The sequence below is a fragment of the Bos indicus x Bos taurus genome, chromosome 16, assembly GCF_003369695.1.
Source record: "Bos indicus x Bos taurus breed Angus x Brahman F1 hybrid chromosome 16, Bos_hybrid_MaternalHap_v2.0, whole genome shotgun sequence".
Classification (NCBI taxonomy): Eukaryota; Metazoa; Chordata; class Mammalia; order Artiodactyla; family Bovidae; genus Bos; species Bos indicus x Bos taurus.
This window is the reverse complement of record NC_040091.1, coordinates 48,836,570-48,859,676: the sequence shown is the minus strand read 5'-3', so window position 1 is coordinate 48,859,676 and position 23,107 is coordinate 48,836,570. Positions and strand designations below refer to the sequence as shown.

Here is a 23,107-nt window from a genome sequence, read left to right as displayed (position 1 = left end):
CTGAGTCCAAAGACATTGGGGTGCTTGCTGGGTGAGTAGACACCCTGAACAGTGGCCTGGACACTCCCCAGGCACCCCAGAGCCCAGCGTGACCCATGGGTCCAGCAGGCAGAGAAGCTGGAGGGCAGGAGACCCCGAGGGTAGGGACGCTGGCCGGGTACATGAGTCTGAGCATCCCCCTGGACCAGGCACTGCCCTTGATGAGGAGACTGGGGCTCAGAGACATGCAGCACATGGCCCCAGGTCACGCAGCTGCTGAGGAGGGACTAGTCCACGAGGGACCATCCCAGGACAGATGAGCCCAGGGCTTTCTGACTTAGAGTCAGGAGGACTGGCCGAGGGAGACACAGGTCTTTTCAGGGAGCCTATTCTTCCTCCTCTGTTTCATATCCGGGCCTCTGTCCCAGCCCTGGAGGGATCCCTCCTTTCGAGCCACCCTGCCGGGGTCGCAGCTGGCTCTACTCACACCTGGCAAACTCCCTGAGATTTCTGAAAAGCGATGGGAGTGGGGAGCCGGGGGACAAGGCAGTGCCACAGGGGAGCAGGAGGAATCACGTGGTGACCCTGGAACCTGCACAGGTAAGTCTGGGCACAGGGCCAACCCAGGCCATGTGGCACCAGAGTTCCCACTGCTGAGGGCCCCAAACCTGTGGACTTGGGCGACTCTGTGGAGGAAGGGAAGCCAGCTGTGTTTACTTTTCACATCTTAAAGAAGTTTTCACCATCCTGAAGACCTTCAGCCTCAAACCACCACGATGGGCCACCCCTCCAATCGTGGGGGAACCAAGTATCCAGGTTGGAGCTCACCCCGGGACTCTGCCCACCCCCAGGAGCCTCTGCAGGTTCTGCCAGGTCCATGCCCAGCCTGGGGGCCCCTGTGGACAGCACCCTGCCTGTGCCCCCCTCCATGGTCAGTTCTGGAGCTCAGGGGGAGACAGCACCCCACTCCCTGCTCCTACACCCCTCCCCTGACCCGGTACACAGCATCACAGCCACCAAGGGCTCAAGCCAGAAACGGGGAGCTTGCCTCGCTCTCACCCCGGGTCCAATCCAAAGCCAGCCCATCGGCTCCACCTCCGATACACCTGGAGTCCACACTTGTCTCTGTGGTCAGGCTGGAAGAAGCCACCTCTAGTATCCCCTTGGAGTCCTCTCAGCTGGTCCCACTCACCCCTGTCCTTTCTCAATGGCGCAGCCATCATGTTCCTTCATAGCAACAATCAGATCACAGGCCCCTGGCTGAAAATCCTTCTGTGGCTTTCCCATCGACCTGGCACAGAGCCCCCCAGCCACCCGTCAGACCCCGAGAGCTGTGTGTCTGGACAACAGGTCCCTTCCGCAGGGAGCCTTCCCAAAGAAAGAAAGAAAAGAAAGTGAAGTCGCTCAGTTGTGTCTGACTCTTTGAGACCCCATGGACTGCAGCCCACCAGGCTCCTCTGTCCCTGGAATATTCCAGGTAAGAATACTGGAGTAGGTTGCCATTTCCTTCTCCAGGGGATCTTCCGGACCCAGGGATCGAACCTGGGCCTCCCGCCTTGCAGGCAGATGCTTTAATGTCTGAGCCACCAGGGAAGCCCCAAGCCTTCCCAAGCCACCAGGCAAATCAGCACCCACAGTGCCCTGCAGTTTGCAAGGCTGTACCTCCCAGTGTACCAGCGCTTAAGAAAGGCGACAGCTAAGCTCCCACCCAGGCCTGGGCTCCCTGGGAGCAGGGCACAAGCCCACCTCCAGCACCATCGCCTCCCTTGGTGCCACCGACACACCCTCACTTAGAAGGCGCTCCATAAACTTTGTTGAATGAAGAGGAAAGAGACAAATAAATGTCAGGCCAAGTGAGATGTGAGAGTTATTTGCGGGAAGGCCCTCAGGGGAAGGCAGGCGCTAAGGATCCAGAAGGGATGTCTAGGGCAGAGCATCCTCAGACAGAAAAAAGAAAAGGCTTCACAACAAAGGTGCTCAAAGCACCCAAACCGAGAAGGGTGCTCCTAGTGGCCGCAGGCTCGTAGGATGCTGGAAAGACAGGGTTACCACAGAGAGAAGCCTGGGACCGCGGGTTCTGGGTGGCATGGGGTGGCGTTGGGCACCCAGAGCAAAGGGACAGGGCAGCATGGTGGAGCACCTGTGGGTCCCCATCCTTCCCCCAGGTGGGTGGTGGTCAGGGATATCTCCAGGAGCCCCCCACTCCTCCCGCTGTCACTCAACACCCCCCCAAGAGAACCCCCCATAGGTGAGGAAGACCACAGGCAACACTCACAGCACAGCTGTGGAAATGGAGCTCAGGAGCCACAGACTGAGGCTTCATATCAGGACGTTTGCTTTCCTCTACAAGAAAGAGGAGCCATGTGTGTGAAGAGCAGGCAGGTAGGAAAACAGACCCATGGGACACGTGCAAAAGAAAAATGTAAAAGTTCCATGTGGTGGCTCGTACATGCTCACTCGTGTCTGACTCATTGCGACCCCATGGACTGTAGCCCACCAGGCTCCTCTGTCTAGGGGATTCTCCAGGCAGGAATACTGGAGTGCGTTGTCACTTCCTTCTCCAGGGGATCTTCCCAACTCCAGGATCAAACCCAGGTCTCCTGCATCGGCAGACGGATTCATTACCTGGGAAGCCCATCAGTGGCTCAGATAGATTCATCTATTTGACTAGTGTTTGCTGAGCATCTACTACACAAAGGAAACTATTATTTCTACAGACACGTGGGATACCTTAGTGAACAATTTGAAGACTCTTGCTCTCACTGAGCTCAAATGCTAGCAGGCAGGGTGCGTGTGTGCATGCTAAATCACTTCAGTCGTGTCCAGCTCTTTGTGACCCTGTGGCCTGTAGCCCACCAGGCTCCTCTGTCCATGGGGTTCTCCAGGCAAGAATACTGGAGTGGGTTGCCATGTCCCCCTCCAGGGGATCTTCCTGACCCAGGGATCAAACCTGGGTCTCCTGCATCGCAAGCAGATTCTTTACTGCTGAGCCACTAGAGGAACCATGCGCAGGTGTTAAATGAAAGAAGGATGGATGCTTTGGAAATGGTTTATAGATTGTTAAGTACCAAATCTGCCTTATACTTAACATGGTTATTTAAGTCACTAAGTCGTGTTCAACTCTTTGTGACCCCATGGATTGTAGCCCGCCAGGCTCCTCTGTCTCTGGAACTCTCCAGGCAAGCATACTGGAGTGGGTTGCCATTTCCTCCTCCAGGGGATCGTCCCAACCCAGAGATCAAATCCACATCTGCTGCTTGGCAGGTGGATTCTTTACCATTGCGCCCGCCACCTGGAAAGCCCATACTTTCTAATGAATTTTATCAGCACCTACTGAGTGCCAGGGCGACAGCAGGGGGTCAGCTTGGGGACCTACCCTCGTCACTCTCAGCATGGCTGAACCCATAGGACCCTCAGGGACCCTGGAGGAACTGTCAGAGCCCACAAGTGTGAGAAACTCAAGAGCAGGTGGAGGTGAGCCGGGGGTGGGGGAGCACTGTGCCCACAGGGTCTGCAGTTATCAGGCGGCCGCGTCTTCCAAGGCTGAAGGACGCTGTCCTTCTTCCTTGGACCCCCGCTGCCCCCCCTCACCCCGCCCAGATGCCTTCACAGGGCAAGGCAGCTCGGGCTCTGAAGACCTACATTTAAGTCCCAGCCCTGATACCCATCTGTTGGTTGGAAATGTGGGCTAAGCTCCCTGCCCTTCCCACTGTCAGAGTGCTGCCCCCGCACAATCACCTGGAGCTGAAGATGCACACGGCCCCGCAGCAGCTCGGGTCCAGGGCCACGATCTGAACAGAGAGGAGGAACCACCCCCACCAGGTCACCGACGGGGAGCCGCAGCTCAGAGACACTGACCAGGCCTTTGCCTTGGGGTGAAGCTGGGTGGACTCGCCCACATTCCTAACACCAAAGGCTGGGAGGATCCTTAGGGTGTCCAGTTCCAAGGGGGATCCTGGCCAAGTCCGGGAATGGGAGGACAGATTTGGGGAGCACAGTCTGCAGGGAAGGGCACCACATCCAGGCATCGTCTGTGGCATCCTGACCCAGCCCCTTCCTCTCACTGGGACAGGCAGGGACACCCAGGCCCAGCCAGACTTCAACTCCACTGGCCGTGGCGGCCCCAGCCTCACTGTCCCAGAACGGGCTGACCCTGGAAATGGGACTTGGCTGTTTTCTGAGGGCTTGATTTCTGCAAGTTCAGCCCCCGGACCATCACCCTGGACCTAGGCTTGGCTGAGGCTGAGCCTCCTTCCCTCTGCCCCCAGAGGGGCTAGTGGAAACCTGAGTGACCACAGGTAGGACAGGGTGACCCAACTGACACCTTTGTCTGGCCTGCCAAACCACCCGCCCACATGCCGAGGTCACCAAAGGCGGGTCTGGAAGCCAGCCCTGCAAGCGAGGGCTCGCCTGCATCCCAGAGACCCTGCAGGGAGGGCTGGCTCAGCTCAAGGTCACGGGCAGGCAGGGTGGCTCCCGTCTTATCGCCCAGGCTGCAGGGCAGCGTTTCCTCAGCTTCACCCCAGCCACTGATTAAGAGCTGCCCGTGCGCAGGCGAGCCGGCGTGGGAACCAGCACCCACCTCAAGTTGGCAGTGGTTCAGGAAGGGAGGCCACTTCCCTGGGAGCCCAGGGGAGAGCCGGCCTGAGCCCTCCTGCCTTGTCCCTCTGACCCTGCTCCTGCCAGCCTTCCACCCAACGCTGGCCGAGGGCTCGGGGCCCAGATCCCATGCCCCACCCGACCTCTCCCACCAGGACCCTTGCTGCAGGGAGGGAGTCACCTCAGCTCCGTGCTGAGCACTCAGGCTTCAAGTGCCCGAGGAAGGGGCATGCCCTCCAGGCCGGCTCCTCAGTGTCCTGTGCCTAGATCAGCACCCCCCCACACGGGGGAGGGGGGGATCCCAGAAGACAGGCGGGCAGACTCCCTCTACCCAGGGTCAGGCCCAGCTCCCAGAGCCCCCGCATGAAGGCAGGCCTGGCACAAACTAGCCACAATGACTTTGGGACATTGTGTCCGGTCAACAGGAGTGAGAGGCTGAGGCACCCTGATGACAGCGAAGCCCACTGCCCCCTCCAGGCCCACCCTGGGCTGCAGGAGCCCTCAGAGCACACCTGGCAGGGGCAGCCTCCTTCCTTGCCCCCACCATGCCCACCTTTCCGAAGGCAGTCGGTGGGGAGGGGCCGTGCACCCAGAACCTTCCAGAAGCTGAACTTGGTCCCAGCTCCCCTGGGCGCACGGAGCACTCTGGGCCCCTGGTGACAGACAGGGGCACCTCTGTGTCTCATCACCGGTGCTCCCCACCGCATCATGCCCCCGTGAGAGCATGCATGTAGGTGTCTGGGCACCCACGGAAGTGTGAGTTCATGCACGTGACTGTGCACACACACGTGTGATCATGAGCATGGGCGCACACCTGAGTGAACAGATGTGATTGCCCATGTGAGTAGGTTACACACGTGTGAGTAAACCTAGGCACAATGTGTGCACACGTGTGTGTATGTGAGGCTGCGTGGTGAGCTCCTCTGGGTGGGCTGCAGGCCCAAATGTGAGTGTGTGTGTAAATGTGTGCTGGGCACAGGGCCGGGCCAGTTCGGGTGTGATGCATGGTTTGGAGAGACCTGGGGGCGTGGGGGTGGGGACACAGCAGGACAACACGCCCTGCCCCCAGTACCTTGGTCCATACCAGGGACAGGAGACCCGGGGCACCAGCTCTGTAAGTTCCCCCACCGGGCGTGGGGTGGGCGCAGGGCTGCCATGCTGCAGCCAGAGCGGGAAAGGACAAGTGAAGGCCAGAGACCGGAGGCTGAGGAAGCCCCCACCTCGGGGGGGCGGGCGTACTCAGGGCCGCCTTCCTGCAGCTCCTTCCCTACAGCCCCAACCAGCCAGGGACCACTGAGGAGGCCGGAGGGAAGATAGGCCTGCCTGGCAGTTCGAGAGCTGGACACAGGGGTGCCAAGCCACGCTTTGCCCTGTGGCCCTGGCTGAAGGAGCTGAGGCCACAGGCACAGATCCAGACCCAGGGCTGGGCTCCCGGGGCAGGGACAACAGCTCAGCCCTGCCCAGTTCCCACCACCTCGAACCTGTCCTTCCCTCTGCAGTGGGGCTCTTCCCTGGGCACCAATAAGGCCCAGACTCACATCACACAGGCCACCACCGCCCTGGACACAGAGGCCTCCTGGACGCCCACTAAGTTAGCACCTCCCATCCGTGGGCCCTTTCTCGCCTCATTTTTCTCTGGAGCATCCCCACTCGCCGGCATGGAAACTTCCTTTCTTCCTTCCTCTCCCTCTGCACAGGATGCAAGTTCCAGGAGAACAGGGCCAGAAGCCGCCTCTGCTCGTGGCCCCTCCCACACCAAGAGCAGCGCCAGGCACCCTGTCAGCCTCTACAGATGCTTGTCGGGATCACTAGCATACTTCCCAGTACGTGCTTTAGGAACACTGTTGTATTACTTTGACTTTTGGCTTTTTTTTTTTTTTCTTCCTTTTTAAAGAAAGAATCCATTCGGAAAACACTACACAGCCTGTGTAAGCAAACTGCAGCGTACACTACCGTACTAAAGGCTCTGACAAGTCCTGCAAAGACAACCCACTTAACTGCTTGACACAGAGCTTCCTGGACCACAGTATCCCTTTCCCAGAGCTCCTGGCACCCACAGAGTTTGTGCAGGCTCTGGCCCCTCCTCGGGCCCTGCTTCTCCATCCTCCAGCCTCTGATGGACTGAGCCCAGCCCACATGGAGAGAGCTCGAGACGGAGCCATGGGTGGTCTTCCTGGCATGGTCTTCTCGGCACCCAGTCCATTTCAGGGTCTGCACACAGGGGTCTGAGGGGTTGAACTGCTCCAGGCCAGGCACCTCTTCTGGGCACCCAATAAGGGTGGCCAGGACCCAGGATGACCATAGTGGACACATGGGGAGGGGCCAGCGAAATCTGTCATCTGATTGGGATGGGGGTGCAGTTCAGAGGCCACTGAAACAAGAGGACCTGCACCCCAGCAGCAGAGCCCATCTGCCCCCCACGGCACACATGCTTGGGGCCCACAGATTGGGGAAGGCCCTGGCCATCGGGCAGCCCCCTGCTGGCACTTTTCCTTTTCAGTCACCTCCAGGTCACACCTGCTGCCATGTGGGTCTTGGAGAAATCCCACCCAACATTAGAAGCTTCCTGCTGTCCTCCGGCATGAACACCATGAGGACCTGAGCTGGTCACACACATGGCCGAGTTTCCAGGTAATATCTGTGGCTGGTAGAGGGGGTAGGGCCAGCGGGAGTCAGCATCACAGGGCCCTGCCGCAACCTGCCCATTTCTCAGGGCCCCAGAACTGGAGAGAGCCTAGACTGGATACAAGGAAAGGTGCTGAGGAGGCTAGACTAGGGAGACGGTCGGGAAAGAATGGGGCAGATAGAGGGGGAGAAAGGGGGAGGGCCTAGACTGGATACAAGGAAAGGTGCTGAGGAGGCTAGACTGGGGAGACGGTCGGGAAAGAATGGGGCAGATAGAGGGGGAGAAAGGGGGAGGGCCTAGACTGGATACAAGGAAAGGTGCTGAGGAGGCTAGACTGGGGAGACGGTCGGGAAAGAATGGGGCAGATAGAGGGGGAGAAAGGGGGAGGGTGGGGGCAAAGCCGGAGGAGTGGACCCCAGGGGCCCCTCTGCACGCAGGGAAGGCCCTTTGCCCCATCACTGGCCCCTCCACTCACAGGACCACGGAAGCGACACTGACCCCATCTGCAGGCCTGACGCCTGCTGACATGTGGCCAAGAGGGGACCGAAGGCAGCCACCTACTCTCACCTGACCCCCGAGGCAGGGCTTCCCCGGGGCTGGGGGCTGTGGCACCTGTAGGGACCCTGGGTCTCCCAACCCCAAGATGGGTGCCTGATTCGACTGTACACCTGCCCCAGGTCCCCCCATGAGAGTCCCGGGTCTGAAATGCACAAAGGACATGGGGAAGGCTCTGGCCCCATGATGCTGGGAAACCAGCCCTGAGCAGCTACAGGCAGAGGGACCCCAGGGGCTCAGCTACAGCGTGGGGCAGCTAAGAAAGGCCCTGGCCACCCACCTCTCCCCCTTCCTCCTCCTCCCCCCACAAACTCCTCCTGCTCTGGCTCCAGTCACTCCACACAACACCAGTGCCCATCTGGCTGGCCTGGTCTGCCCATCCTCACATATCAGGGTCACTTCAGCATCTGCCAGCAGCTGCTGGCCTCGCCACAGACCTGAGTCCCCCACGGGCCTGAGATCCCCCACAGACCTGAGGCCCGCATGGACATGTATTGTCCGTAACCCTAACCTAGTCCCCCTGAACTTTCAGTGCTCCAGATCAGCTGAGCATAAACCGAATGAATGAATGTATGAAAAAATGAATGAGTGTACCAATGAGCTGATGCTGGGGGCAGGATCCCAGCTCTCTCCCTGCTCCTTCACATGCTGGCCACCCAGATGCCGGGGGGACAAGTGAGTGTCCCAAGAGGTCAGATCACAGGGCTCTTCCCGGATAATTAAAGCAAACAGATACAAGCCAGGTACATAAATAAATAAATCCCACCCTAAAAATGAATTTTTAAAAATCAACCAAGAAAGCGAGAGCCTCAAGTTCAAGATACACGTGGGGGCCCTGTCCTGTGTCTGCCAGCTGACATGACAACCTGTACCTCCAGGGCCTGACCCAGACACCGAGATGCGTCCCACCTCCCTACCACCTCAGCCCTGGCCCCAGCCAGAGGCACAGCCCAGGCTGCCCTGGGAGGGTCCCCGCTGAGACCCCTCCCTGCACTGAGAAGTCCCAAAGGTGGGCCCCTTAGTCCTGGGCTGGTTCAGCAACCCCTGATCCCCAAGTGGTGTGGCTGCATCTTCCTCTTGCCACCCAGCCAGCCAGGGCAGGGCCACCTCGAGCATCCTGGCTGCGGGCACAGGCAGAACCACAGGCCGGGCCCGCCAGGCTGTGGCTGAGACTAGCAGCTCCTGGTGCCGTGGACCCAGCCCAATGCTGACCCCCCGTTTCTGAACAGCCGGCACTGGACCATCTCCGCAGCGGGCCTCCAGGGGTCTGGATGGCCCTTGGGTCCTCCCACTCCCCCCACCCAATCCTGGGATGGTCACTCCAAGACACAGGTGACACTGAGGGTCACTGGGCTCCAGATCAGGAGTGCACAGTGGATGACAACTGCGGGACACTGCTGTGCAAACCTTCCCTGCCCCTTCCCCTGCCCCTACCGTGCCCAGAAGTCTTCACCCCAGGCCGGCCACGCGGGGATGCACCCACGTCCCTTCCCATAAACCCAGGGCACACAGACATAGAGCCCACTTCCTCTTCCGCACAGATCACCATTGTGATCAGACAGCCACGGAGAGGAGGGCCGTCAGAGCTGGATGCTCCCCACGCTCCAGGGGCCGCTGGCCAGCACCACCTGCTCCTGCATCATCCCCCCAAGGCACGTCTGGTCCTCTCCCCCCGCCCCTTCCTGCAGAGAATTACTCATTTCCTCTCCTGGACAAACATCACCACATCCTCTACTTTCCCCCTTTCCTGCTGGAGTCCACAGAGCGCGTCTGTGGCCCCTGTTTATGGAATCCCCCCCCAGGGGCCAGAGGACAGGCAGGGACATGACCTGGGAAGTCCAGTTTCCACCCGTCACAGAGCGGCCCACCCGAGGTTAACCCCCACGCCATGAGGAGCCACAAACCTGCCACCCTCCACGGTGCAGCCCAACCTCACCCTGTCTGGACGCCCCAGTGCTGTTTCAGGGGCTGCCCAACCTGTGGGCCAACCTCTCAGGAGGACGGCTGCCTTCTCCCACCCTGCCAGCTACAACGGTGGGCTCGCTTGTGCCCACACCTGCAGACCAGGAACCCTCCCCCAACATCCCCGGCAGCTGGACTCCAGCCCCATCCGTTCCATTTACAAAGCAGAGGTTCACAGCCGCCCACTAGGATCGGAATCCGATTCCTGCCCCACCTCTGGGACCCTCAGTGGGGTCCCTTTGGGGGTTGCAGGCTGCCTGTGGTCCTGTGCAGACACCTAGGGGCTGCCCCTCCCCCCGCATCCATCAGGACCCTTTTCTCTGAGGGAGGCAGGATTGACATTCTGTCCAGCAGAGAGGAGACTGAGGCCCAGGGTGCCCACGGTGGGGGGGGGGGACAGGACGGAGTTCCTCGCCCAGGCCCTGGGCAGAGCAGCAGAAGGACCCAGAGAGCAGGGCGTGGGCGTGGGCACACGGGGCAGGTGGGCAAGGGGTTCACACTCTATAACACCAACCCCAAACCAAGCTCAGGGGCGTCTGAGCCCACTGACACCCAGACATGGCCCTGGGGCCACCCTTGGCCCCCTCCCTGGCGCCACGCAGACGGCCCCTGCCCTCCAGCTCTGCACCTCCACAAGTCCCAACTCTCTCTGCAGCTCCTGCAGCATCAGGCCAGAGAAGCATCACTGGTCCTCCCCTTCCATCAGTTCGTGTGAGCAGTCTCGGGGGAGTAGAGTGGCTGAGCCAGTGGCTCTGAAGTCTCCCCCACAGCCATGAGATGCTCCATCGTGTGTGGCAGCGGGACAAACCCCCGGGAGACTGACTGAGGATATAGCCTCCATGGGGGGACTGGGGGCTGGGGGCACTCACGGGAGAGGCAGCCCTGGCTCCCTGGCTGTTGGCTCCACCCTGGGCAGCACCGGAACACCGTTTGGGCCTCTGTGGAGTACACCTGCCTGTAGCCCGTGTAGTAGACGGTTCTAGAAGAGAAGGGAGAGGGGAGCATTACTGCCGAAGGACCAGGCTCCAGGCATTTCTATCTGGTGCTTCTGGCTCCCACCACACCTCATGTCCCAGGCCAACTCCCCCACTGTCCCCAGTTCACAGCTGAGCAGGTCAGGGCACAGAGGTGGGTGGAAGGTCAGCATTCCAGAGGCCGTGTCATATAAATGAGGGGCACTGAGGGGGGGGGCACAGCCATCCTGGAACCAGCAGCAGGGCAACATGCCACCCCTTCCCTCTCACCCCCATGGTGGTCCGGCTCTGAGGAACCTCGGGACAGGCATCGTGTCCAGCACACAGCTCTCATCCTGAGGCCAGTCTACAAGGGTCTGAGGGTTAGACTCAGGGCCCAGCCCAGGAGCAAGAGTGGCCCCTGGAATGACCAAGTGGGCTGAGGTGCCCAGTGCTGGCAAGCCGTGTCCCAGGCTCCCAGCCCACCAGTGCACCAAGGAGCCAGGTGGCAGGCTGGTCCTGGGATGTCCCTGGGGACGGGCCCCTTCCCCACTAAGGGCTAAGCCGGGGAGACAGGCTGATGAGGGTCAAGCATCTGTGGAAGCAGCAGGACCCGAGTGTGCTCAGCACACGGCACTGAGGTCAGAAGGGACAGGTGGGAGGGCTTCCTGGAGGAGGGTGCTCTAGAGGCCAGGGTTCCCTGAGTCCAAGGCTGGTCCAATGGGACTGCTCCAATGGGACTGCTCCAATGGGACTGCTATGGCCTCACAAAGGCTGAGCAGAGAGGGGCATAGTCCTGCTTCCAGGAGTTGGAAGCAGGCAGCCAATCCAGCCAGCCTGGGGCCTGGCACAGGGAGTGGCCACAGGAAGGTGCTGCCCACATCAGAGAGAGACAAGCCCCACCCAAGGGGTAAGGGCCTCCCATCTGTCCCTACCCCAGATCCACAGGCTGCCCCCGGACACCTGCGCCTCCAGGTCCCCGGAAGCCCAGCCACTCAGGGCTACCTTCTGCCAGTCCAGCCCAACCTCTGCCCTGTATCACCAGCCCCCACAGCGGGCAGGCTTGGGGGAGTAGTCCGAGAGGGTCCACCTCCCCCAGGCTGGGACTCCCCTGCAACCATGAACCCGGAGCAGAAGCGGGAGGGCGGGGTGGGGGTGCCCTGGTCCGACTCAGCCCATCAGACTGTCCCCCACCTGCAGTGCTCCTCCTTCCAGCCGCACCCCAACTCCTGCATCCCATCTGGAGACCTCTGTGTTTGTTGCTCCAGAGAGTGGGCTTTAACAACCCAAGCAAGGATCTGCCACACCCCACCCACCTGCCCGGGGAGCCACCCCAACTCCCCGCTTCAGCCCCCAGCCCAGACGACAGAGTGGAGTAGCAGGAGAGCAAAGGGACAACCCAAGCCCACCCTGCGTGAGCGACCTCCAGGCACAACACCCCGCCCTGCTGCCATCTGCAGGGCTGCTGCCCAGGGCCTGGCCTGGTTGGGTCCAGGGCCCTTGTGGCATCAGGAGGTGTGGGAGCTTAGGCTACCAGCTCCAGAACAGGGAAACAACACCCCCCGCACCCCCTGGCTTGCTCTTCCTGGCCCTCAGGAGCTCCAGGAAGCTCCTGGTCGCCGAGGGGACCGGGACCCCTCAAACCAACCGCGCTTCCCGGAAGCGTGAGCACGTGCACATGACTGTGTACACGCATCTCAGGGGAGTCTGCAAAACGCCACTTTGGCAGGACATGAAACCACTTGCTTGGAGAGAGGCCTACCACGGCGCGGACAATGTCTGGCAAAGCAGACGGACTCTTCTGCCGTAAATATTTACCCGCTCCCTGGGCTACGTGCTGCTCCTCCCAGTGACCTGGCTGGTCGGCCACCCTCCCCGATGGCCCCTAAAGCCAGTGACCCTTGGAGACAGCAGGTCAGACTGCAGCCCCTGCTGCAGCTCACATGGGACACCTCATGTGGGACAGTCACATGGGCCCCCGCCACGGCCAGGAGCCAGTTTTCGCAAGGCCGGGGTGGACGGGGGACATGGCTACCAGGCTGACATCCACTCCTCACCTTGTGTGGCCCCTGAGAAGCCCAGGCCCCGGCACAGTGGGACAGGGGAGGGGCCTGGTGGGGGCTCATGTGTAAGCTTCATGCTCAAGCATCCTCTCCCTCCTCACCTGTTCCTTTGTGCCCCTGGGGGGCACACAGCCCAAGCTCCCTCACCCTGGGGCAGTCTATGTTGGGTTTGTTGGGGAAATGCTCACTGGGGGGACATAAGCAAGAACCCTCGTCCAGCCTCTCAGGTGTTGTCACAGCCTTGCCTGCTCTGGGCCAGGATGCAGACCCGTGCCACCCCACCCAGCCCCGCCAGGGCCATGCAGCAAGCCCACCAGCCCAGGAACCAGATACAGACGTCACTGTGGCTGCAGGAGAAACAGCAGCCACCACGGAGCTGTCACATGTGTGGCCTGGCCCGTGGCTGATCACATAAGAGTGGACCAAGGAGGGCTGGACGCTGGTCTGGCAGAGCGGGAGGGAGGGCTGGGAGCTCAGCACGATAAAGCTGGAGCCTCTGTGGGGTCTTACAGGAGTGGGCCAGCCGCGGAAGCCTCCTTAACACTGGCCATAGCCTCCACAGCCACGGAAGGGCCAGCTGGATGACGCATTTGGGAAACCTTCCACAGCCGGCATGGAGGCCTCAGCCATGAGCATCGTGAGAGGGGACAAGACATATTAACAAAGCAGGGAGCCCTCCAGAGTCAAAATGAGACTGGGACGCCCACATGCCCTCAGCACCGACCCCAGGAAACTCTATAGGACACTGACCGCCATGGGCACCGAGGTGGGAAGGTGTCTGTGCTCACCTGGAGTGAGACAGCCCAACAGAGGAACCTGTGCCCCTGCTCCAGCCCAGAGCCAGGCAGACGGGACAGCAGTCGCCATGGAGCTGGGGCCCACACTGCTCCCTCGGAACCTGGAGGTGGTCCTGCTGGGTTTCGGGGGGTAGGGTCCCAGGTACCGGGCTGAGCAGTGCAAGGAAAGGATCCAGAGCCCTGCCTGAGCCTTCCCAGGAAACTGGGACCCAGAACACGGACCCTCGACACGGGCTGCACATGGCCAGGCAGCACGGCTCCCCAGCAGATGGACGTTCCCCAGCAGTGCCCAGGTGCCCTGCCAGGAAGCTGAGGCACCAGTCACCTTGAAAACGCTGCACCCGCCCTGCCCAGGACAGCCTGGAGAAATGGCCAGTCACAGGAGCCTCTCTAGCAGGGCCACCCACCCACCCACCCTCCAACCCAGGGACCACAGGGCTTCTGGCTGCTTCCAAAGTAGCGCCCTTTCCCCGAAAGCTATGGGGGGGTGGGGATGCAGCTGATGTGACCTCATTCCTGTTTTACAAACACACCTACACCCACACACACGTGGGGCCAGGAAAGACAAAGAGATGCACATCTCTGAGGAAACGACAGGCTAACTTCCCCTTCGCCGGCAGGGCCCAGCCTCAGCCCTCCTGACCCTGGGGCGGGACCGTCCTGGTAGAGGAGCTGTCCTTGCCTCCACCTGCCCCGTCCTCCCAGCTCAACTTCCACAACCCACACTCTCCAGACGCTGTGAAGGCCCCGGGAGGGAGATGAACCCCTCAGCCCCCAGCTGAGAACCACGGTGAGAACAGCACAGGTGTGATGGGACAGCAAGCATTTAAAACAAAGGTGACGGCCCCTGCTCCCTGGGGCAGACCCAGCAGGTTCACATCCTGAAGACCTAGCCGAGAGGCTGGACGGCACACCTCCTCGGCACACCCCCTCAGAAGAGGGAGGGACGGAAGGCCCTTCTCACCCCGCCCCACCCAGCTCTGCAATCAGGCAGATTCCAGAACCTGCCAGAAGAGGAGAGGCAGGCAAAGGCACTCCCTCCGCTTGATTTTGAAATAAAATCTTGAGCAATAGAGGTTTCACATGGGCTCAGGGGCAGGTAGCAGCCGCCGGCAGGCGGGACCTCAGCAGGCTGAGCGCCCCACTCTCACCCTCCTGCATGGATGGCCAGCACCTCTCCCTGCAGGGTCCCCTCCTCCTCCTCACAGGCCCCCTCACCACGGGGTCTGCCCCCACCCACCAGGCCCCAGGTGGCCGCTGAGCAGGGGTGTACAGTCTGGGAATAGCCTCCATGGTAGCCATACCCCAAGGCAGTGTCAGGGGCCTTGACCTCAGATGTGGGGCACTGCGGGGGGGCTGTGCCCTGAGACCAGGACAGCCCCGTCCCAGCCACACTGCCCCCTCCCTGCACTCCATGCAGCAGCGGGGGTGAGCTGAGTCCCCACCCCCACACGGGGCCTTGGGACCCCTGCACATACCTGCGCTCGTGGCTGACACACCAGGCCTGCCGCCCACAACCCGGCCTCCACACGGGCACTGTGCGGCTGAAGGCCCGCACACAGGGCTGGCGGCGGCCCACCAGAGTCAGCTCCTGCTCCGCACACACGTGGGGCCTGGGACAGAGACAGACAGTCAGCACCCCCATCACCAACTCCAACCCCCCTGCATGCTTGCTCTCGGGGGTCCAGCTGTCCAGACTTGAGGCCAGGCCCCGGGTGAGGGCACCCAGCCCAGTGCCCACCCCGGGCCTGCACAGGCCGGGCCTCAAGAGCACGGATATTCAGGAGAAAAAGGATGCACAGGGCCGCCTCTGAACCTCCACCTCAAACCTCAGCCACGTGGGCTGAGGGATGCTGACCAGCGGGATGACCACGACGAGGCGGCACGGCAGCCCTTCAGCCACATCTGCTCTGGTCACTCTCCCGTCCGCTGCCCCCTGTCCCCGCCCCCTGAGGCCCCTGCGTGACTCTGGTCCCCTAGGCTGGCAGGCAGGCCGCCTGGCTACTGCGTGCTGAAAACCGTTCAAGGGAGGAGGGGCGAGCCTGGAACGACTTTCTCCTCTGGGAAGTTTCCGGCACCTCAGAAGCACAAGCGGAGCTGGCTTTTCCATTTGGAAAGAAGGAGGAAATGGTGGGGGAGGGCGGAGGGGGAAACAAAGAGGCAGGTGGGAGGAGGCACAGAAAAGACTCCCGAGGTTGGGAGGTTGGGAGCAGGGCGGGCAGGAGTCCCTGCTCGGGCCCTCTGCTCCTGAAATGAACCCACTGCCCATCTGGGGGGCGGGAGGTGCTTCCTCAACTGCAAAGTGAGCAGAGCTTTGTAAGGGGCGGTGTTCATGCCAGCATGGGCCATCTGGTATCGGGGGCAGAGCAGGGCTCCTGGAGCTGCAAGGGTAGGAGTGAGACACGTCCCTCCAGGGTGGGCAGTTCCTGGACCCCAAGAACTAGACGCCAGGGTGAAGAGGTGAGGACGAAACCAGGGCACAGGGCAAGGGAGCCAGCCATGCACACGCAGCTGGGGAAGCCTGACTGCACACACCCCCGGGTCTAGGAGGGGGCTGGGTTGCTGAGAAGTGTCTCTGTCCTGTCTGTTTTTACAGGCTCCATTTTTTAGTGGCCTCCTGGCTTGGATGCAGTATGCACGAGGGGACGCTCGGCGCTCTGAGCTTGGACGAGCCCAGGTCCAGCCTTGAGGTCCCAAGGACGCTGTGACCCGGGCAGACCACCCTCAGACACCCAGGTCCTCCCACTGGACAAATGGAGAAATGATCGCAACGTCAAGCTCACGCCCGGCACCAAACACACAGCCTGGCCTGGCACAGGGCAGCTGGTGAGGGGAGTGCCCCTTCCCTGCCTTCTCCCTCCACCCAGCACAGCCTCTGCCCCCAGGAGAGGCGGACAGGCAGGGCCCAGTGACTGCGAGCTGCTCACAGGCCATGAAAGTACAGTTCAGCTTTCAAGCTCCCTGACCAGTGAGCAGGGGCCTTCGAATGGCCAGAGGAAGCCTCAGCGAATGGGGACCATGCAGTGCTCAGGGCCAGTGGGTTCAGGAGTTGCTTGTAAGAGGGGACTTGAGCTTGGAGGGCCTGTTCCTCTCCAGGTGGGAGGGGTCAGTCTAATGAGCTGATTCTGGAGTACTGGACATTTTCCTAGCACAGCTGCCCAGAGGACTCCAGCCCCAGGGAAGCAGGGCTGTGAGAAGATGCCTCCTCTGAGCCTTGCAGCCTTGGGCTGAGGTAGGTCAGAGCTCCCTGTGCTCAGACACTGCTCCCACAGCCCTGTCTTGACCAGCCCAGCACACTGTCAGCAGTCAGCCCAGGCCCTGGAGAGAAAGGCCAGCATCTTTCCGTAGCAGAAGAGGTTCACTTCGGAGATGTAATTAAGTAAATAAATAAGCATTGTCTCATTTGGATTCTGGACCCATCAGCCAGCAAGAGCCAAAGGACCAGCCACATCACCCCTGCAGGTCCCCAGGGTCTCAGAGCCACCAGTAAGTGGGAACCCCCCTTAGAGCATCCTCCCGCCTCACCTTCCCACAGGCCCATCATAGGATTGTTGAGCCAGCCAGGGAGGGTGAAGCTGTCCGTGAAGGGAAGTGACACAGGGGTCAGGACCTTCTGGGGCCCTCACTGCTCTCCAGACCCCGCTTTTGGGGTGCAGGCAGCAAGGAGCCAATTCTGGGGCCTCCAAGGGCCCACTGGCTCCTGCCTCCTTTCTGGGCAGAATGAGCTGCAGGATGGGCCCATTCATAAGGTTTCTCAGAAGTCTAGCAAAAAAGCACCCCCAATCATTCAGCCAGCCAGCACTCTCACTATGGTGCCACTGAGGGTCTGGGAAGGTGGCAGGTGCTTACAGACATGACTGGGAAGGTCTGCTCCCCGGCAGCAAGGAAGTCAACATGACAGGGGGCATCTGAGAGTGGAGTGACTGTGCCCCAGGACAAGAAACATGGGCACAGGCCCCAGAGGGCAGCCACCCCCCCACACACAGGTGGGAGGCTCCCCAGGAGGAGGACTGGTGGGCGGGGCCTTGAAGGGTCTGAAGAGTGGAGGTGAGGGGCCAGGAGGAGGCTTTGGGAAAAGTGAGCAGAGGAAGTCTGAACTCTCCTGCAGTCCTCTGCCCGCTGGGAGAAAGCCCTCCCAGGGCTGGGTGACCCCTGGCTGAATGGGTATACCTCAAAGGACAGGTTCACTCCCCGGGGTCGGGGAAGGGCAACCAGCGGTCCCCACCAGCCCACAGGGGCAGAAGCCCCTCTTAAGAGCAGAGTCCTCTGTTCAGCATCCACCCTGACCAGCACCCAGGGATTCTGGGGAGCCTGGGCCGACCACGTGAAGAGCAGGCAGGCTGAGAGGCCACCGCTTCCCCTGGACAAACTAAACTCCCTGGGGTCACAGCAAAGAGCAATGTCAGGGGAGAAGTCACGTGGAGAGTCGGGGCTCAGGCCCCAGATCTGCTCCTTTAAAAGGCCACAGAAGAATCTTTCTTGGAGTAAAGCAAGACCCCGGGGGCCTGGGGGCATGGATTTGCCCCCTCCCCAGCTCTGCCTGGAAGCCTGTCCTTTCAGTCTGGACAGCCAGGTGCACCCAGCCCTCAGGGCTGGCGGAGCCCGGCACAGGAAGCCCCCGCCAAGGCCCCTCGCAGTCCTCCTGTAGCCCCTCAGCAGCCTTTCCAAGCTCGGAGGGCCCCAGGCCCAATACCCTGCGGAGAGCGCGGGGCGCCAGCAGGCCCTCCCCCCACCCTCCTCCTCCAGACCGGCTCACTTCGCACCAGTTTTCCTCTGAGGCCAACACAAGGATCGATTTGCTGTTTAAAAGAGACCGCTAAAACGGCCCGCTGAGGAATCATCTTTCAAAATTAAATTCATCTCGGCTGGCTCCCTGACCCTCTCTTCCTGCCCATTCTGTAACTGAATTCCTTCTCCTGTCTCCCAGCCCCAAAGCCCGCGCGTATTTAACACAGAAACCAAGCCCAAGCGGCCCCCTGTCTGGGCACAGGACCCCGGCCCCAGGAGACAGGCTCTGGAAGGAAGTGGGCACGCGCTGCTTCCTCTCAGCCTTCTCCAAGCTGCTCCAAGCTTCCTCTCAGCTTCTCCAAGCTGCCCAGACTCCCTCACCTCGCGGGGCGCCGATTCCTCCCAACGTGCAAACCCGCGGTCAGAGTTCAGGCAGACGAAGAAGGGGAAGGGGAGAGGCCGGGTGGCCCTACCACGGAGGCTCCCCCAGACCCAACCCCCGATCCTTGTCTCTTAACCTCCCCCTCCCCAGTTAAGGCAAAGAGCCCATAGTTCTTAGGGACCCGGGGGAAAAGCCGCCCAGGACTCGGGGTCTCCGGACGTCCCTCCAGCCTCCCGCGCCCGCCCCGGCTACTCACATGCCCGGTTGCAGGCGGAGCAGGGCGCCGGCGCCCGTGGGTACTGCGGGGAGCAGCAGCACCAGGGCCAGGGCCACGGCGCGCCCCGCCGCCCCCGCCTCCGGAAGGAAAGGCATAGTGCCCGCGGCGTCGCGCCGGGTCCCTCCTACGGTCCCGCGCTCACAGGCGGCCCAGGCGGGCGCTCGTAGCCGCCTCCTCCACGTGCGCCATGGCCCGGGGGACCCGGCGGGGGCAGCCACAGGTGCCGCGCCCGGTCCCGCCGAGCGTGAGGTCGCCGCAGGTGGGCAGGGCCCCGGTTTCGAGCCCGCGCTGGAGGGCAACGCGGAGTCCTGTGCGCCTGAATGCATCCAGCCAGATACCCGCCCCGGCGCGGGGAGCCCAGTGCACTTCAAGCCCGGCGAGGGAGAAGCGGCCCACCTCCGCCACGCCCCCTGCTCCGACCCCAGCCCCGACTCCGCCCACCGCCCAGACATACCCGATCCCTCCTACTCCGGTCTCGCCCCGCCCCCGGCACACCCCCGGGCGCAGACCCCGGCCCACACCCCGTCCTCGCCCAGACGCTCCGCCCCAGCCCCGCCTTCCTCGGCCCACAGCCCCGCCCACAACCCGCCTAGGTCCTCGCCCCCACCCCTCGCTGCCCACTCGCGCTTCCCCCTCCTCTCCGGCTGAAAGTCCCAGGTTCCGTGCGACTCGGGAGACCAAAGGTGGAGCAGCAGAGATCTCGCCCCTCACCCGTGGAAAGGCAGTCCTCCAGGACGCTGGGCCCCAGCCCCTCGTTATCCCGGGGGAGGTGGGTCTCTGTCGGGCCAGTCCCGCCTCCACCCTGCTGCACGAATGGGGAAACTAAGGTCAGAGCGGAAGCAGCCAGCACCCCCAAGTCGCCCCTAATAAACTGCAGATCCTGGAACTGGACAGGGCGAGCTGTCTCTGGGACCTTCACTAAACCTGTGCAGCTAAGAAAACCACTGGATCTCGGAGAGTAGAGAGAAGTCCGGCCAGTCCAGCAGCCCCTCAAGGTGTCTGGGTCAACACGACCAGACGGTGATTTATCTCCTTCTGGACACTGGACGCCCAAGGTCAAGATGCTGACTCTCTGGGTTCCTGGGGAGGCCCTCTTCCTGACCTGCAGAGACTGCCTCCTGGTGTGAGCTCACCTGGGGGGCAAAGGGGTGAGAGAGACAGCAGCTCTGGTGTCTGCTTCTTAGACAAAGCCAGACACCTGGGACCAGGGCCCCACCCCATTACCTCATTTAACTATAGTCACCCTCCTTGGGCTTCCCTGGTGGCTCAGCTTGTAAAGAATCCTCCTGCAATGCGGAAGACCTGGGTTCCATCCCTGGGTTGGGAAGACGCCCTGAAGGGAAAGGCTACCTACTCTAATATTCTGGCCTGGAGAGTTCCATGGACTATATAGTCAATGGAGTCTCAAAGAGTCGGACACAACTGAGGGACTTTCACTTTCACCTCCTTAAAGGCCAGGCTCCATATACATTCACATTGAGGAGTAGGGCTTCAACCTGTGGATAAGCAGAGACATTACTTTGCCTAGAGAGGTCCATGTGGTCAAAGCTATGGTTTTTCCAGTAGTCATGTATCAATGTGAGAGCTGGACCATAAAGAAGGATGAGCGCTGAAGAATTGATGCTTTTGAACTGTGGTGTTGGAGAAGACTCTTGAGAGACCCTTGGACTGCAAGAAGATCAAACCGGTCAATCAATGGTAAAGGAAATCAACCCTGAATATTCATTGGAAGGGCTGATGGTGAGGCTGAAGCTCCAATACTTTGGCCACCTGATGGGAAGAGCAGACTCATTTGAAAAGACCCTGATGCCGGGAAACATTGAGGGCAGGAGAAGAAGCGGACGAAAAAAGATGAGATGGGTGGATGGCATCACCAACTTGATGGACATTAGTTTGAGCAAGCTCCAGGAGATGGTGAAGGACAGAGAAGCCTGGCGTGCTGCAGTCCATGGGGTCAGAAAGAGTCGGACATGACTGAGCGACTGAACAAAAAAACAGTTCAGTCCACAGCAGGGTGATTTCACCATCTTCTGAAACCACAAACACAGGTCAGCACCCCTGCTCGGTGATGCCCCAGACATGGTCCTGTGTGCCCTCTGCTCAACCTCACCCCCCACCCCTCACTGGCATCCCAGTGGCAGGACTGGTCCACCCTAGGGCCCATGCTCCTTCTGGGCTCCCTGACACCTGGTATCTTACGAGCCTGCCCTAAGAGAGCCTTCGAGTTCCCGAGTGAATGTGAGGCCCTGCCTGGGGTTCGAGTCCCTCCACCAGAGAGTTTCCTCGTGGCCCACCTGCTGTCTACCTTCAAAGACCTGACCGCCCCCTCCCCTCCAGAGCTGTACTTGGCATGAAACAGCTGGATAAGTGTGCACTGAATGAGTGAGTGAGCAGCTTCAACTGTTCACCAGCTCCTCGAGGGACCCCATCCCAGCCCCCTCAACATAGGCTGAGGGGGCTGCATCCTTTCAGAACCTTCTCCGGCTCCTCAGAGGAGGGAGGAAAGAATCTGGGTGGGTCCTGTGGGTTAAAATGGAGGCTGCTGATGGGAGGGTCCCCAAGTGTGAAGGGCCCTAAAACAAATAAGATGGGTCCTTCTGTAAGGAAAGAACGGAAGTGAATTAAATAGTAGATATGTGTTCATTGTTGTTCAGTTGCTAAGTCATGTTCGACTCTTGTGCCTCGTGAGCTGTAGCCCACCAGGCTCCTCCGTCCATGGGATTCCCCAGGCAAGAATCCTGGAATGGGTTGCCATTTCCTTCTCCAGGGTATCTTCCTGACCCAGGGATCAAACTCATGTCTCCTGAATTGGTATGCAGATTCTTTACCACTGAAGCCCACATATGTGTTTCGTACACTTTTATAAATGGACTTAACTCAAACAACCTTTTTAGTAATCCATCTAATTAGAATGCAATAAATATTCCCTAAGAATTTTCCATCTTTGTCCATTTTCATGATAAAGTGACAGTTTATGGGACATTGCAAACATTTTCCTGGTCTGTAGTTTCAGTCTTGGGGTAGTTGGTGATGCTTCCAGACAATGTAGGTTTCTGAGTGTGTGTCCCCAAGCCTACAGTCTGCCCTGCTATTTCCCCGGTGCCTAGAGATAGGCACTGAGTTGGGGAAGATCAGAAATACAGTTTTCTTTCTGTATGTCACCTTGGCATGCAAGAAGGCTTTCTTATCTCTCCTTGCTATTTTCTGGAACTCTGCGTTCAGTTGAGTACATCTTTCCCTTTCTCCTTTGTCTTTCACATCCCTTCTTTTCTCAGCTATTTGTAAGCCCTCCTCAGACAACCACTTTGCCTTTTTGCATTTCTTTTTCTTGGGGATGGTTTTAGTCATTGCCTCCCGTACAATGGTACAAACCTCTGTCCATAGTTCTTCAGGCACTCAACCTACAAAATCTAATCCCTTGAATTTATTTATCACCTCCACTGTATAATCATAAGGGATTTGATTTAGCTCATACCTGAATGGTCTAATGATTTTCCCTACTTTTTCAGTTTAAGCCTGAACTTTGCAATAAGGAGCTCATGATCTGAGCCACAGTCAACTCCTGGTCTTGTTTTTGCTGACTGTATAGAGCTTCTCCATCTTCAGCTACAAAGAATACAATCAATTTAATTTCATTAGAGGTCAATTGGTGATGGTCATGTGTAGAGTGGTCTCTTGTGTGGTCAGAAGAGGGTGTTTGCTGACCCTCTGTTGACCAGCCTGTTCTCTTAACAAAACTCTGTTAGACTTTGCCCTGCTTCAATTTGTACTCCAAGGCCAAATTTGTCTATTATTCCAGGTATCTCTTGACTTCCTACTTTTGGATTCCAGTCCCCTGTCATGAAAAGGACATCTTTTTTGGTGTTAGTTCTAGAAGGTCATGTAGGCCTTCATAGAACCAATCAACTTCAGGTTCTTTGGCATTAGTGGTTGGGGCATAGACTTGGAGGCAGTCTTGGTTTGCTTTGGAAACAAACTGAGATCATTCTGTCATTTTGAGATTGCACTCAAGTACTGCATTTCAGACTCTCTTGTTGATTATGAGGGCTACTCCATTTCTTCAAAAGGATTCTTGCCCACAGTAGTAGATATAATGGTCATCAGAATTAAATTCACCCATTTCCGTCCATTCTGGTTCACTGATTCCTAAGATGTCGGTGTTCACTCTTGCCATCTCCTGCTGGAC

General features: G+C 59.8%; 1 protein-coding gene across 2 annotated transcripts in view; it reads right to left on the bottom strand.

Annotated features, from left to right (window-relative positions):
- MEGF6 (multiple EGF like domains 6) overlaps positions 1–19,289 on the bottom strand; it is a 100,704-nt gene extending 81,415 nt beyond the window's left edge. For both annotated transcript variants that reach the window (XM_027565115.1, XM_027565117.1), the window contains exons 1-3: positions 18,901–19,289; positions 15,013–15,147; positions 10,591–10,700 (exon numbers count right to left, since the gene is read on the bottom strand). In XM_027565115.1, coding sequence (XP_027420916.1) covers positions 10,591–10,700; positions 15,013–15,147; positions 18,901–19,247 — 592 coding nt within the window. In that variant the 5' untranslated portion in view covers positions 19,248–19,289. The remainder of the gene's footprint in view (positions 1–10,590; positions 10,701–15,012; positions 15,148–18,900) is intronic.
- Positions 19,290–23,107: the final 3,818 nt, after the last annotated feature.